The following is a 16,484-nucleotide window of genomic DNA, read 5'->3' as shown; positions in this document are numbered from 1 at the left end:
AGGTGCAGTGGGTTGTTATCCACTGGGGACGGAAGGCGGAGCCCATCGCTCTCTGCCTTTTACCTCCCCAGCCGAAGTCGGGTGGACATTTTTACACTTTGGTGCATGGAGCGAGGAAAGCTTTCCCAAATTGATCCAGACTCTGAGCCATATACCCTAACCATTATGCCAACAAATTGGCAAGATTTCACATGAATGGTGCTAATCTCCAAGCAGATCTTACAGTAGCTTAAGATAGTATCAAAAGCTGATAGAGGAGTGAAGCCGGCTTAGGAATAGGAGTGTGTTTCGCTAAGGAGTGTGTTTCGCTATATGGCAAATATTAAATGCACACCTCTTAGCTGACTACACTCCTTGGCCAGTTTAGTACTATCTTATTCCATCGTAGGATCTGCTTGGAGTTAAGAATGGTGTAAAGTGTGAGACACAAACACATCAAGCAAGTTCTTGGCTATATACTTTATTTGGTGAATCCAAATTAGTTCATAAATGCTCTCACCATACATAATAGAACTTTTCCAGTGAATTCCCTTTAGTCCACATTCACAATGTGTAGTACATCTTATTATATAATGCAGCACCAAAGTGTTAAGTACCACAAAACCCTTCCCATGTATGTACAGCACCATCATACAGTAATTATAATTATTACTTTAAATCATCATCATCATCATTGGTCATTCACATGCTTACACACAACAATTTCTATTATCATCTCCTACGTTCATGTTTGCATGCCAGTGTTCTCACCAGGATTTTCTCACAGCATATAGGGGCATCTTATTCTTAGTGCAACAAAGCCATGTGGTAAGCGATGCAGGTGTGAGTCGCTTGTAGGTACTCTCCAAGCAGAGGTTAGGCTCCCGCTGTTTTTTTTAGTCGTTTTTATTGGGCTTTCTATTTTTTATATCTTGCTGTGTCAAAACCTAACACTGGCATACTTCAAGAAAAATGACAAAATAGAAAGCCAGATAAAAACGACTAAAAAAACAGCCGGAGCCTAACCTCTGCTTGGAGAGTAGCTTGTAGGGGGTCTGGGGGAAATCCTCCTGAAAATTGTTTCAATCTATCACCCTCAGAAATACTATTGCCAGCATTTTGAGGTCCAAATTTAGTGAAATAAAGCTAAAAAGTTTTATCTTTGTTACAAAACAACAGAAAACTCAGCATACTGGGCCCAAAGCACAGCGTAGGGGATCCAAATCACAGCATAGGGGATCCAAATCACAGCATGGGAGCCCCAGGTATGCTTAAAAGGCCTGGTTAGAACACTGCATGCAGTGCCAATTAGTCAAAAGCAATGGCTGAAATCTGCATATGCTGTCATCCATGAAGTCAATATAGAAAGCATAGGATGTCCTTCCCTACCAAGCTGGCTATACATGTAATTCAATTATGTCAGATATTATAAAATAAAATTGTTTTTCCACGTAATACCATGAACAGGTGCTATCTACATTGCTTAAATCATTTCTGGATTATAATTCATTGTTTCTCTGTACAAGTCTTGGATATCTCATTACAAATTTTCCAGCAATATCATTTTCACACCTTTCCATCTTTTGAAGATGACCACATTTGGTCTTGTGTAAAAAGAAGAAACCTAAACTACAGTATGAAGTAACTTCAAAGTTAACATAAGTCCATTATGATCTTCACCACTTCATACTTCTGATTTGCAGTTTTTTTTCTAATGTTCAACAAAACGGAATGTAACCCCATAATATGAAAGGTTTAATATACAAGTTTTGTTACCTCAAAGAAGTGAGAAAAAGGTAATTATGATAAGTACTTTATAAATATCTAATTCAATTCTAAAGCTGGTATATCACAGGTCTTCACTTGTTTGTTTGTTTGTTTCACATGGTTTTGCACTCCCACATATAAGTCATTAAGAGCATGCCTGGTCCAGTCCTATGAGATATCCACTTAATATTGTAAATGTAAGAAGGAGTACCTTCTCTTTGGATATCAAGGAGTCCTAATCAGCATGTATTAATTTAGATCAACTAAACTATTTGTCACAGTGAATGATTGTACAAGAACATCAGCTATGCATCCCTTTCAATCATTTCTCTGACTGGCAAACTAATTCAAAGCATGCAGTAGCTTGTAACTTTGGCATTAGTTGACATTTAAAGGCACTCGAGCCACTAAGTCTTTGCTGTTCGACAGTGCTTAGTTAAAGCTTCTGGGAAAGAAATCACATCGCACTGAAAGACCTCACTTTAAGCCAGGTCAACAGTTAATGTGTAGTAATTACAACAGAAAGAAATTTAGTACAGCTGTTACTGTATGAAATTGTGCAAACTGGCAACAAGACAAGAAACAAGTGTTAATGCTTCAAAATACAGCAGATTCAGCAGTTTCCGGAATATAGAGAAATTAATCTAAGAATCATAGATTTCCTATTCACCTTTAACATTTGAAGCTCAATATCAAGAATTCAATAGTTTCATCTGCTTATACACAGTGTCACAAATTCAGTCTTACCTACTATGATCAGTAATCATATACTCTGAGTCAGAAGTCTTTGTCTTTTTGCAAAATTGCAGTCTTGTTACTCCAGTTCTTGTCCAAAACTAGGCATAACTTGTACATGTAACTCTGCAAGTAGTTTGTCTTCAAATTGGTATTGACTGTTACAGATCAAGATTGACCACTTAAGTCTATTAGCCCTTCCCAACTGTATAAAAACAAGTTACATGTAGTTATATAGTATCTGTCCTTAGCAGTATGCGAAATAACTTCTGTATAATAGTCATCTAAATTTAACTAAGTTTGCTCACTCTGTGATAACCATTTCTGCATAGTGATTTTTTTCCACAACAATGAATTTGAAGTATATCTTATATTGTATAAATGCACATAATGTGAAATCCACTGACAGTGGAAAAATATACAATAATATATTTACAAAATCCTAATATATCAAGTAATAAAGAATTCCTTATTTGCTTTAATCTACTACATGTATATACTAGGTAGTTCATACATGCAAGTCACATCCTTGGCAGATCCTTGACTGTAGTACATGATAAGCAAAGTTACTAAATGCATGATGTTGGGTATGCATACTCTCCAAGCAGAGGTTTGGCTATGGCCTGGACATCTTTTCAGGTGTTTTCATTCGAAGCACCTAACACCCTCCAGGTTAATTTTGGACTTCCGGATTAATTCCGGACAAACCTTAATCATCTGAAAAGCTATTATATAGTATACACTGACAGTATACACTGAAAAGCTTCTGGATAATTCTGGCTTTAGGTTCCCAGAATTCTGCAGAATTCTGGCTCAGGTTCCCAGAATTCTCTAGAAGTGGCCATGTTCCTGGATACATCGAATTGCAATCTACATATTAATTAACTTTTAATACACCATAATTTCAAATCTTAATTCATTTGATTAATCGTTTTTCAAATGATTAAAGTTTGTCTGAAATTAATCTGGAAGTCCAAAGTTAATCTGGAGGGTGTTCTGGGTATACCATCATCAACAGTAACAGCTAGCTTTGTCTTTTCAATGAGCCTGTTTCAATTGCTAACTTCTTGTGGTTAGTAAGCAACAAGACTGAGCCAATGGGTACTAATAGTATACAACAGAACCAGGTGGTACCTTTCATATTTTTATCTGGCTGTCTATTTTGCCAGGTTTCGTTTTTGTGTGTTTGGCTGGTGCACAAAAAGAAAACCTGACGGATGAGAAAACATAATCCAAAACAAGCTGGACCCTAACCTCTGCTTGGAGAGTAACTAGTATGCCAATTCATATATGGCTAGTTTCAGTTAGCGACACTCTCCAACTTGTGCATTATACCGTCATACATTTCAAGCAGTAGCCTTAAGGCCAGAATCTAGGAGATAGACAAAAAATATTTGAAGATTTTTATCTATAACTTGACTCTGCCCCTGGCAGTTCAAGTTGTTGTTTCTAAAGCCAGCAAGTACAGCTCAACAAATTAGCGACAATATAGTCGTTATAGACTGTATTTAAGTGGGGTAAATTTACTGTGGGGTAAAGTATAACTCTGCAGAAAGTTAAACAAAGGTTGACTGGATAAAACTCTGTGTACTATAAACACCAAATTTAGAATATTTTTTTACATCACACCATGACTTGAGTCTCTTCTGACTCCTTCTTCCCATCGTCTTTTGCGAGGTCTTCTTCCTTCTTGCTTTTCTCACCGTTTGCTGGCTTCAGTTTGTCGGCACTGTCCATGGACTGGGACCTGGGGATCCCCGCGGGTTCTGGAGCTTCTGCTGCGGGGAGAAAAACACTTTTGAAAAAATTGCAAAGTGTTTGGGTGGAATGGTGCCATGGACACAAACACAAACGGTTGCAGTCTGGTCATAGTCTACTAGTCTATATTACGTGTTTACAACTTTGAATGTGCAATGTACATGTAATGCTTGGGTGAGAATGCTAAATACAGTAAATCACCAAACTTTTGCAGTGTTTTTATTCTGTTGTAGGGCTGGGTATCAGTACAGCGTACCGGTACAAAACCGTTTTTTCTTATTGGACCGGTCCAGAAAAACCGGACCTGAAAAAATTAGGTGGACCGGATGTTGGACCGATTAGAAAATTAACAGATTGTTTTATCAGGCATTCACACGTTTTGGCGCTTGCAGGTGGAAGAAAATAACAAGAGTGAAGTAGAGCAGAGTTTATAGTAATTTCTACCATGTTTTACAGCCAATCGCGCAGTTGCAGTTAGCGTTGTAGGATTTTAAAACGCCAGTGTAAGTCTAATACTCTACCAATTTTGAAACAGATTTTTTTGTAGTGAAATGGACCATTGGTATGAGTCATACTGAATCAGGTTCAGGTTCAGGTTCAGGTCCGGACCTGGACCTGATCCTTTGGACCTGAACCGGACCTGGACCTGAATTTTGTGTACCAGTACTCAGCCCTATTCTGTTGGGTTTTGTGGTGATTTCTCCAGGCAAACCACTGCAAATTTAAAATGAAGTTACAGTACTACTGTCTAGTACTAAGTATTCAAAACTGTTTCTTTTCAATGACATCTAACATGATTGTCTAAGGTGTCTCTTCAGGAATGAACATTGCGCATGAAATGAGAAGTTTGAAGAAAAACTACAGCTGCTAGGACATGAGAAGTACATTTTGTGGGAATGAATGCCATATATACTGTGAGAAGTATTGCTGATGTTTGTTGTCTACATGGAAGCTTCATCACAATGCAGGAGAAATGATGCATTTTCATTATGTTGTCCATGTGCACAGTGGAAGTGGCCATGGAATGAACAGCTGCCAAGTTGATTTGCAAAATTAACGAGTATCTGCTTTGCACTCGAAGCAAAACAGCTATAATAATTGTGTGTGGGCTTCTATAAGTAAGAATACAAAATAGTGTTGATTATTGTGAACTTAGGTGCTTGCATCATTGTAAGAAAGATAACAACTTAGTCACGGTTTTATATAATTAGAAGCAATGGTGGCTAAACCAAATAAGTCTACAGAGACTCATAACTTCTACTTGTTCAGGACATTTTCAATGGTGTTGGAGTTGGACTGTGTTGAGTAGAGATCTTTGCTACATTTTGTATTCTTGACGACATTGGCCTAGTCAAGCAGACTAAGGTCATGTCAATTGAGTTCCTTGGTTTTCAGATTTTTACAATCAAAGACGTAGCAAGCGGACATATAAGAGCAATGGGCAGGGAGGAAAACTTGAATGTGACTGTATTCACAACATAAAACTGAGTGCACCAAGGCATAAACCTGGTCCTCCGGCTTTGCTTTCATTGAATGTGAACCAACAAATTAAATTGGTATGGCCTAGCACTTATTAGGCATGTTTCACCACACATATAGCCAGGAGAAAATGCAAGGGAAGATCTAGCTGTAGTAAACCTGCCCACCGGTCGTGTCTAGATCACGAGGCAGAGACCGTGACTTTGCCTTCATGGGCACGTCGTCGTCCTTCCCAGAGAAACTCTTGATTCTGTCCATCACCGAGGGGCGCTTGGCGGGCGCGCTAGCTGCAGGGCTGTCTTCTGACTCTACACATGGGATGCATGAAGGATGGAAGCAAAGTGAAGCCATGCATATACTGTAGCCAGCATGCACATGAGTCTACTATGTAGGCAAGCAATGTGTTGATACACGTACTATGAAATGGAAGCTATGAAATTGTATTACTATCACAGTACACAGTGGTTATATTGCTTGTGACAATAATTATCTTTATACAAAAGTCATGTACATGATGGTCACTGTAGTAGTAGTATCATGCAGTATTTGATGTACTGCTGCTGGGATCCCTGGCACGGGTAGGCAGCAGTCGGAGAGTCTTCACACCGCACTTCCATGCAGCTCTGTCCAGTGGGTTTACAACTTGTATTTAAGGGGACGGACAGCAAAATCTTTGTAGTACCATGCTCTGAATAGGTTTTCAACGGCACAGGAAAATTAGTTTTTAATTTGAATTAATCGTTTTTTCCCTTGTCTGCCTCACTTATCTGCCTCAGAGATAGATGGCCAAAGGGTCGATTTACACAGAGAAGAATTAGAGTTGGGTTTAGAGCCACATCTTTAATTTTGTTGTCTATCCTGGTAGCTTCCACTCATGGTGTATCATTCTGAAGAATAACACGTACCAAGGGTTGTGCACGAGTACAGTGCTTGACATAGGGAAACAAGAGACAGTGTTGAAACTGTGCAAAAAGCGAGTGAGTGAAGTGAATGCAAGTGAAGACGAAGCTCTTAGCAGCCCGACACCTCACCTGCGGGGTTACCATTGCTCGCTGTGCGCTGGTGCATGCTGGGTACGGCGACTTCCTGTCCCTTCACATTGGATGCATCCCCTGAACCTTCCGTTTTTGGTGTATCTTCAAGTTTTTCTACGCAAACTTTAGGCACTTCAATGCTAAGACTAGAATCTGTGGCATCATCATCATCAGGCGATGTGTCATCCTTGGTTTCTTCCTCTGCCTTTCCTTGGGGTGCGTCTTTTGTGTCGTCCTTTACGTCGACTGCTTTAGGCATGTTTATCTTTTCAGCAGAAGCGGCAGCTCTAGGAGGCAGCTGCCTCTCCAAGGGGTCTGGTTTTTTGCCGCTTTCTTCCAGCAGCAGTTTACCAACTGTGGGTCGTTAGACAGCCATGTGTACATTTTACGTTAGATCAACACTGTTCCAAAATACCCTCTTACCAACAAGAACACATTTTTCAAGTGAAATTTGTACAGTACTATTCTGTGATCAAACAGATTTAGTGAATGTGAATAACAACCCATGAGTACTACCATGTGCGGAAATTGTGGCATGCAACATGCATATTCCTTTCTGTTAAACCAGAGCCCTTGATCAGAATGTATGCACATGCAGTACAGAGTGCAGAAGAAAACATGCAGGTTGCAAGAGAAAGAAGACTAGCTTGCAAATTGGTGTACATGTAACCAAGAAAATAGTGTAGAAAAACATGCAAGTTTCATGCAATGACTACCAGGTCTTCATCACTACAGACTACTATACATGACTACAGTTAAAATTCATGACAACCATTCAAGTAAAAGGCATAGATCTTGCCAATTCACATTACTCTTCCATCTAGCTGTGCAATTGGCAACCTTAGTTTCACATGCCTCTATAAACATTAGCTTTTTGATAAACTTTTGTAGAAGCAGCACCAAATGTGTCCAAATAGATGAATTAGAACCACCAAATTTATAACATCTATAATCCTGACCTGCACATGCAGAGAAGGTTAAAAGATACCTTGAGAGCACTACTTCAAAACATTCCAAAATTTTCATGCCGAATTGGGCAACCGATCTCACCTTCTGCTGACTTTGGTCGAATTGGGACCTTAGGCTTGGCTAGGGGCTTGGGTCGAGTCGCGGGCGGCTTCGGCTTTACCGCTGGCGCTATCCTGTTCTTCTCATTCGCATCCTCCTTCAAAGGACTGGTGGGGGACTTGGAAGGGTCTGTTGGCGTGCTGGGGCCGTTTGGTTCGAGGTTGGCGCTGTCACGTGACCTACGTTTGGCAGGTTTGGGCGGGGCGCGGCCCTCGGTGGGGGTGGAAGGGCCGTCATCCTTGTTGTGCCTCCTGGGGATGCTGGGAGATGTTGATGGTTTTGGCTCTAGGCTAGGGGATGCTGCCGTGTTCTGTAAAACACAAAGAACAGAATATTTCAATTTTCATCATTTAAGACATCCATTCCATAGTCAATTTTTATAGCTTGCTGTGTCTTGTTGTTCAAATACACACAAATGCATGAGCAATGTAGACTTAAGTCAATAAGGCCTTTTTGTTTCTATAGTGGCAGTTGGTTCTTAATCTGCTGCGTCTTTGGCACAGTATCGGAGGGAAGAAGCCAACCCCCTCTTTCACCTCTTTTTAGTAAATCTTACCTCTCAACGGAGGTCGGGTACCCATTTTACAGGGGTAGAGTGAGGCAAGTTGTGTTAAACGCCTTTCCCACGGCCACGGACACAACATTTAGCTAAGTATGTATGCCAAGAATACAACCCATGACCACACAGACACAACAATGCTACTGAAAATCCGTCTGGGCAAAGGCACAATGTCATGTGAAGTATTACACCTATATTAGTAAGCAATTGGATCGTTGAAAGTGGAAATATTCTATAGAAGGTACTCTGTATAATATTGACATCTAATACTGTTTTAGCACATTTACAACATTATTTCATAAAATCCAGCTGTTACAAATGAGGCAGAAACAAGGCACACTGGGATTTCTGCTCAAGGCCTGATTTTTTTGCGTTCCAATAATAAGGAATATCCTTGTGCGACTTGTCTCTGGGCCGTTTTTAACCGCTCACAGATGTTAATGTGAGCATACAGTGTAGATGTCAACATACAGGTTGCTTTATCCAGAATATTTCCACTTTTAACAGTGACTGTAATATTGAAATTAGAATGCCTTTAAAGATAGTGTTTGACATGACTTGAGTCTAATATCAACAACAGAACTGTTCTTACCTTCTCCTCCCTCCTCCTGATGCTGCCAGGTGAGACAGATGGAGATGTTGATGTGTCCTGTACAGGTGAGGATGCTGCAGACTGATGGAACAATCAAGGAGAGGGTCAAGAGAATACTAGTAGTACTACTACGTACTTAAAAAGGGGCATTCCAATCCACACGGGAGTGTTATTTTCCGATAGATATTCATTTTAGGAAGTGATAACTGCATACGACTTCACATTATACGATAAAGTACCCAGTTGCTCCACATGCCTCGAAAGCATTCAGTCTTCTACTAAACTCCCCAAGTACCCTCTAATTGAATTAATCCTATGGCTGAATACAATGCAGAACTTTTAGGTAAGGTTACCAACTAATTTCAGGTTCGCTAAGACATTTCGTCTTGTTCTTGTATTCCTTGCTATCTTATGAGCAATTTGCCTTCTCGGTGTGATCAGCGTACCTCATTTATTCCAAAAATATGTACGATAAACAAAGTGTCTATGCATATAGTGAATGCATGGGTAGGGTCTGCATGGGTTTAGTGAGTGTCATTATTGTTGTATAAAACACACATTGCGTAATTCATCCCAAGGTGATTCGGCTGATTATGTATTCATTGACACATTATTTATTGGAAAACAAGACTCCCTTCTGGAGTGGAATGCCCCTTTAAGCCTGGGAGTCATCCTAGTTAGTTTCCTGCAGTTTAGATACTGGCCACAGAAAACGAAACAATAGGATTGCACCCAGGCTGCTTGTGCTCAACAGCAAACTTGATTTTAACGCTCAACGTGTATATCAGCATCCTACAACATGCATACCTTGAATGTAACATAGTACATTGTATGTCAAGCTCTTACTTTAAGATTCAGTTCCACAACACCTCCATATCACCAGAAAACTATGCCATTACCATAGGTATAAAAAGATTGACATGCACCTGTACCAAAGTGGGACCTATATATTAATTACAAGTGGTCACCAAAGGCTTTCTCTGCGTTCAGAAATATAAGAGGAACTTCAATCACATATCAGACTCTATGTTTGTCTCATATCTGTACATGCGAGTTTATCGTGCACATGGCAATGGCTTGTGTAGTTTTAGAGCCCTTTTGTGCAATTTTCATTGACTGGAGAAATAACCACTATGCTACATATATTCTACAAACCACCAATTACATGTACAAAATGTAATCAGCCATTCCCATAACCCACCAACTTGAACACCCTAGTTATAAACACCATTATTGTGGGAAATCTAAACCTTTCCTGCTCTTGGAAATGTAGGAGATCGATTTGGAGAAATCGACTGTGACCTAGACAACAAGTTTGAATCCTGAAACTGGATAAGACATTATTAGAGAACCTTAGGCCACACCAATTTAATTTCTTGGTTCACGGATTCGCTCGCTCCTATTTTTTGGAAAACAAAATAAAAATAAAAATTACCACTCAGCAAATTTTCACCATTAATGAAACCATTCACCAGCTTCCTGGTGTAGCAAATTGGCCTTTATATTATAAGCTCCTTAAATTGTGGGTACAAGTGGTGTTACTGTACAATAATAGTGTTTTTGTACTTTCTTCAAGCTGAAAACTTTTTTTCTTTATGTTTTGGATTAGCCATTACCTTTACCCCAACTATTTTACAATTTTTATTTTTATTTTTATTTCGCCCTCTCGCTCCATATTTTTTATGAAAAAATCCGTGAACCAAGAAATTAAATTGGTGTGGCCTTAGAGTTTAAAACAGAAAAATATTCCTGATATCTTTTGTATCTTTACAGGCGCTACCAAATAGAATGCTTGTCATCTCGGGCCGGTAATCTTTCCAAATATAACACGACTTTACAGTTAAGCTACAGAATGTGCTTTAGAAAACAATGAATTTTTTTGTGATACATTAAAAATGTAATAATTAAAGTCTAGTTTCTGTACAATCACAGAATTTGTCACAGACAGCAGGGCTCAAAATACTTTTTTTCTGCATACCTGCACTGGTGCAGGTAACACTGAAAATTAAGTGCACCAGACAAATTTTACCTGCACCACTCTGTATTTAGGAAGTATGGATCATACTAAAATTGTTCAGGAGCCATTGCTATTTTTCCTTAATATATACTTTATAGGTGCTAACAGTCAATGCAGCTAATAACAATCCACATACATTTTTGTATGTATAAAACCCAGCACATGGACCAGTTCATCATCATGGACCAGTGCAGGTTAGGTGCAGATAGACTCCAGAAATACCTGCACAGCTCCAATTCTACCTGCACTAACCTGCATATGCAGGTGGTATTCTGAGCCCTGCAGGCAGACTTCTTCAATGTGAATAAAAACACAGTTATTTTCAAAGATGGTAACGTACCATTTCAGGGGGAGGCAACATGGTGGCCCTCTTCTCCTGCCTCTTCTTCATCTCAGCCAACAGTCCCCCACTTATCCCTGGGATTCCCTTGGGAATACCCGCGGGACGCCGCAGTGCCACGGGCTCCGGGACAGCGGGACCGTCCTCCGAGTCTTCCGCGGTGTCATCGGCAGAGTTTTCCTCTGCGTCTGAGGACCGAGGTTTCCCCTCTGGTGCCGGTTGTTCCTCCGCTTTTTCTGTGTCCTCCATTTTCTCCTCCTCCTCTTCCTGTATGGCAGTAGGCTTAGTGTCTGAAACAAAGGAGGTGAGAGAAAAATCTGGTCATTCAACATACAGCTTCAATATCCAAATGCAGGTGAGAAAATTGGTTAAGAGTAATTATGGCAATTATTGTGCCTCAACTTCTTGATTAAGCCCCTGTCACACATTGTCACTGAAGGTCTTTCACATACGAAGCCGACACATTGGTCAGGAGGTCATGGTCGGCCTTGTTTGAAATGGACCTAACTACCACCGTTTTCGGGATATGACTTAGGAGACATGTAGGGGGTGACACAGGTTATCTAGAACCCATTTCTGTAGTCACGTCTCTCCAATGTCATGTCCTGAAATCTGCAGCTGATAGGTCCATTATATTGTCAGACAATTTTTTGGGTAAATGTAAATGATAACGTAAACTCGCGAGAGTTACAGACACGTGATCTTACTAACACGTGATCTTGCGGATACCTGTCGTCAGCAATTGGTCAAACGTGCCAGGAAGTTTATAACGCCTACCGTCACTCTCGCGAGTTTACGTTATGAAGCAATTGGTCATCAGTATTGATCCTGAAGAAGGCGATAGTGGTCGTTGAAAATCTAATCAGTGTGACTTTTGTGTTGGAAGAAAGTTTTAATGATTACTATAACCAACACAGATGAGCTTCCATGATCTGGTTAATACATTCTTTATGAATACTGTATAATTTTTATGTACCTGTTTGCTCAGGTGATGACCTGTCCTCTCTCTCCTCCTTGACAGGTGGGGGGGACTGTGGACCTGCAGCAGGCTGTCTGCTTTTCTCCAGCGATTTCTTACGGTTGACCTCTGGGCTCTTCTCCTTGGCCCTGCTGGGGGACTTCTTTAAGAACTGAGGGAACATGGACTTCTTCTTCTTCTTCTGACTGTTGTCCTTCTGGAGGGAGGAACTTGCTGCGGGTGGAGATCTTGGGAAAATAACAGAAAATAAAAACCATGGATAAAATATTAGCCTTGTGGTTAGGGGTAGGGAGTCTTCATGGCTCCAAAGATTTGCCATCAGAATGTCTTATATTTCATATTTCAAATATTATATTTGTGTCAAGCTGGCAGGAGTGGGTTGGTGGAAGCTCAACAGACAAGTAACCTGTCATGGGTAGCTTGACACATCCCTTTTCTTTCCTCCTTCTCTTGTATGTTCTTTGAAATGTTTAAGAAGAATGAAAACAGTGAAAAAACTTCTTGTTTAGTCTAGTTTTCATTCTTTTTTTTTCATTTTGCTACACCCAATTAAAAATGGGAAAAATGCATTAATTTATTTCCTGATTGGACTCAGCTAGACATCTAGGAAACAATTGGGCTCTTAAGCAATGCACTGCGAATGTTGATTCAGAAATATCTGCAGTGGTTTTTGTGGTGACCTCTTCCTAGTGGTGAATCTAAAACCATCACAAAAATGTCCTCTGTCTGCCTTGTACCCCTACGTTTCAACCACAAACTTGAAACGATTGTAAACACTGACCATTTTGTACCCAATACAAAGTTAGGCATTTTACAGTAGGTAATAAATTATTAGCATGAAAAATACAGTCATGACTGACCATTGTAATTGACAGTAAATTTTGTGAAATTGTCTCACTTTTCCCCGTTAACTGCATGGGCAGGCTCTTCACTCAGTGCCACATCTAAGGCTTTCTTTTCAAAGAAGTCGTCCAGTCCAGCATCCATGGTCCCCTCTGGGCTGTTCTCCACACTGTTTGGCACACCCCTGTTTGGTACTGGTCTTCTGCGCATTCCCGCGTTCCTGGAAAAGATATCCAATATTGGGAAATGTACATATTGTACTAGAATGAAGTCAGTTGTTGCTAAGCAAGTCAGATACAAATAACACACTCAGGTGAGGCAATATTTAAAATCTAAATGTATTTCAGCATACTTATTGTCAATGCCATAAAGTTTATGCTAGCACCTTTGGAAGCAAAAAATAAACAAAATACGAAAATTTAAGATTGATGAGAGTTTGACAATCTAAGGAAAATCAAAGTTTCTTGTTTATCTTGTTTAACTGTCACAGTAGTCTAATTCTGCAAATAAGGTTCATTGTGCTCATGATCATATACTGCAAGTGACTATGTAATATACTATATAGCACAAGGAAAAACACAGGCAGTCCAACAACAATTAATAGCCCCTTTCATTGACCCCATGACCTGTAATGTCTGTCATGTCTGACTGATGACTAGTTCTGCCACCTCTGAACTGTTCTTCCTGTCACTCCTGGAAGTCTGATCTTTAGCTGCGACACCGTCTTAATTCCCATTCACTTCCTACCACCTTACTGATAGATATTCAAATAGCTATGGACACACAAGAACACAAACAGACACATTGAAAACAAATCTTCCATACATGCAGACAACAACAAATAAACAAACAATAACAACATACTTTGGAGCCTTTATCCTGCCCTTGGTGATGTGCTCCAGACGACCCCCTTCTGTGGGAAGCTCAGACACATCGTTGGATGATGTACTGCCGGTTGAGGATGACTTCTCAGGTTTTCTCCTGCTTTTTCTTGAGGGTGCTACAGGCTGGGTGGGTTCTTCTGCTTTGGCACCAGGCTCAATTTCTGCGACACAATGGAAATGTATCACTTATACTGCAAATACTGCAAGTTTATCCATGGGTTACAATTAAATAATTGACTTTCATGGTTTTTAAGAAAATGGTACTGTACAGTGAAACCTGTCCAAGCAACCACCTGGCGCAGGCAACCACCTGCCATCAGAGGACACATTGAAACAGTCCCGTTCATTTTTACATAGTTAAGACCCCCTCCCAAGCAACCACCTGTCTTCCCCAACCAGCAACCAAAGGGATAAATACGGTGGTTTCAAACTGCAATATATTGAAAATACTGCACTATCTAGATATCTCTATTAAGAAATACCCTGTATTTAAAAACAACAGATATACATGTACAATGTAGGCTACCCAATGGATAAAGATGAACTACCAGTAGCATTATACATTACTGGGTTGTTAACTACACAACCAACAGATTCGATCTGTTGTTGTTAGATAACCTTTTAGCTACATGTATATGTATCTTCCTCTGTCAGGACTTACATGTGTGATTCCTTGGCAGATTATTATGCAGTGGCAAGGATGCAGTCCTTGTCTCTGTTCAAGGACCGCATCCCAACCACTATGTCACAGGCACACTTGGCACCAGAATATCCTAAGGCTTGCTTTTGTCTAAGTGAAACTATCATAGATGTAAAGGATGTAAAGATGCAAGATGTATCATTTGTGTGCATCTAAAAATCTGACAATGACTATGCACTATTGCAGCACTACAGCAATCCTAAAAGCAACAGAAACACCAGTCCTGTAAAATTCAATGTCACAGAAAAAGACAATACCTTCATACAAGTCCTCCTCCACAGAAGAGATGGCCTGTCTGCCCATCTGGTCCTCATCAGACCCTGAGGACAGGTCGAAATGTATCGTCTCCTCTCCTGGAGTTAGAAGAAGACAATATTAATGATTGTATTTTCATATATAAAGAGAGAGCACCTTCAGATAGGATGTTAAAAGAAGGTACTCAGGTTTGAGCATAGTTGTGCCTTGAGTACATCAAAGACCCCACCACACTTATTCATAAAGAATATATGTAAGGGTCCTTCTCGGTGTGAGTGGATCACATAAATCTGTCAGGATATGCAGCCTGCACTCGTTAGTACATACTGCATGTCATGTGGCATAGACATACAATGTATTAAAGGTGCACACTAACCCATTATAGACATGGGTCTCTGCATCCTCTTCACCACACTCTTCCTCTTGTTGTCTATCTTGGGTGACAACTGTAAAATAAAACATTAACACATCAGAACATTTTTTCAGCATGTACTAGACTAGTATCTTTCCATTTCTGCAATATATAACTCAAATTTTACATGAATTCATGAAGGAAGCATGCATTTTGCTAATAGTATAAACCTTTGTGATATGCAAGGAACATTGTATTATTCAGCAATTATGCAGTTAAGAAAATAATACATGATAACTGAAAATTAAAAGCTTACTCGGAAAGCAAATGAGAATCAGTATTATCATGCAATGATGCAAGCTGAGCTGGGTCCCTGGCCAAGAGGCCATGACTCTCGATTGACAACTTAAAAAATCTCTTTTTATAGCAAACTCAATAAGATACAATTATAATCTTGTCATGTATTGCTTTCTGCTTTAAAATCATCATGCTATTAGTAACTAAAACAGTATACTTTGAGTAAGAAGAAATACAGCCACAAAAACAACAAGCAGAGGCAAAACATAAGTTTAACAGGGCTCAAAATACCACCTGCATTATGCAGGTTAGTGCAGGTAAAATTGGTGCTGTGCAGGTATTTCTGGTGTCTACCTGCACCTAACCTGCACTGGTCCATGCACTGGGTTTTATACATAAATGTCATGTGATGTGGGTGTATGTGAATTGTTGCAGAGGTTCCTGAACAATTTTAGCATTATCCATACTAAGTCTTCCTAAATTCAGAGTGATGCAGGTAAAATTTGTCTGGTGCAGGTAATTTTCAATGTTACCTACACCAGTGCAGGTATGCAGAAAAAAAGTATTTCGAGCTCTGTCTAAGAACAGAAGTAGCCCAAAACAAAAGAGTGCCATGCAGCACCGCCGGCCACCTGTGGTGAGGGGGTCAGAACCTGGTTCTCTCTGGTTTCCGTGGGGCTGGCTGCGGGGGACTGCGGTACCGGCGAATCATCCGCCTTCTCCGGCTCCGGCGGTCTCTTGGACGGAGTAGCGTACACTGGCTCCACGTGGTTCTGGGCGATGTTTTGCTGTGGGTGGAAAAAGTGGAGGCAATATAAGTCTTTCAAAACAATGTTAATGCAAGGA

The 16,484-nt window shown here is 40.1% G+C and overlaps 1 protein-coding gene across 1 annotated transcript in view; it reads right to left on the bottom strand.

The window, feature by feature from the left end:
* Positions 1-1,842: 1,842 nt before the first annotated feature.
* The window catches only part of LOC118417586 (F-actin-uncapping protein LRRC16A-like), a gene marked incomplete in the record, with an annotated part of 57,797 nt that continues 43,155 nt past the window's right edge, over positions 1,843-16,484 (bottom strand). The window contains 13 exon segments of the mRNA XM_035823181.1: positions 1,843-4,259; positions 5,886-6,026; positions 6,750-7,106; positions 7,803-8,130; positions 8,972-9,052; positions 10,222-10,299; positions 11,329-11,618; positions 12,305-12,534; positions 13,206-13,370; positions 14,015-14,195; positions 14,992-15,087; positions 15,366-15,435; positions 16,271-16,426. Coding sequence (XP_035679074.1) covers positions 4,105-4,259; positions 5,886-6,026; positions 6,750-7,106; positions 7,803-8,130; positions 8,972-9,052; positions 10,222-10,299; positions 11,329-11,618; positions 12,305-12,534; positions 13,206-13,370; positions 14,015-14,195; positions 14,992-15,087; positions 15,366-15,435; positions 16,271-16,426 — 2,328 coding nt within the window.

The sequence above is a fragment of the Branchiostoma floridae genome, chromosome 6, assembly GCF_000003815.2.
Source record: "Branchiostoma floridae strain S238N-H82 chromosome 6, Bfl_VNyyK, whole genome shotgun sequence".
Lineage (NCBI taxonomy): Eukaryota > Metazoa > Chordata > Leptocardii > Amphioxiformes > Branchiostomatidae > Branchiostoma > Branchiostoma floridae.
Note: the sequence above shows the minus strand (reverse complement) of the source record. Positions and strands in the feature narration are given on the sequence as shown.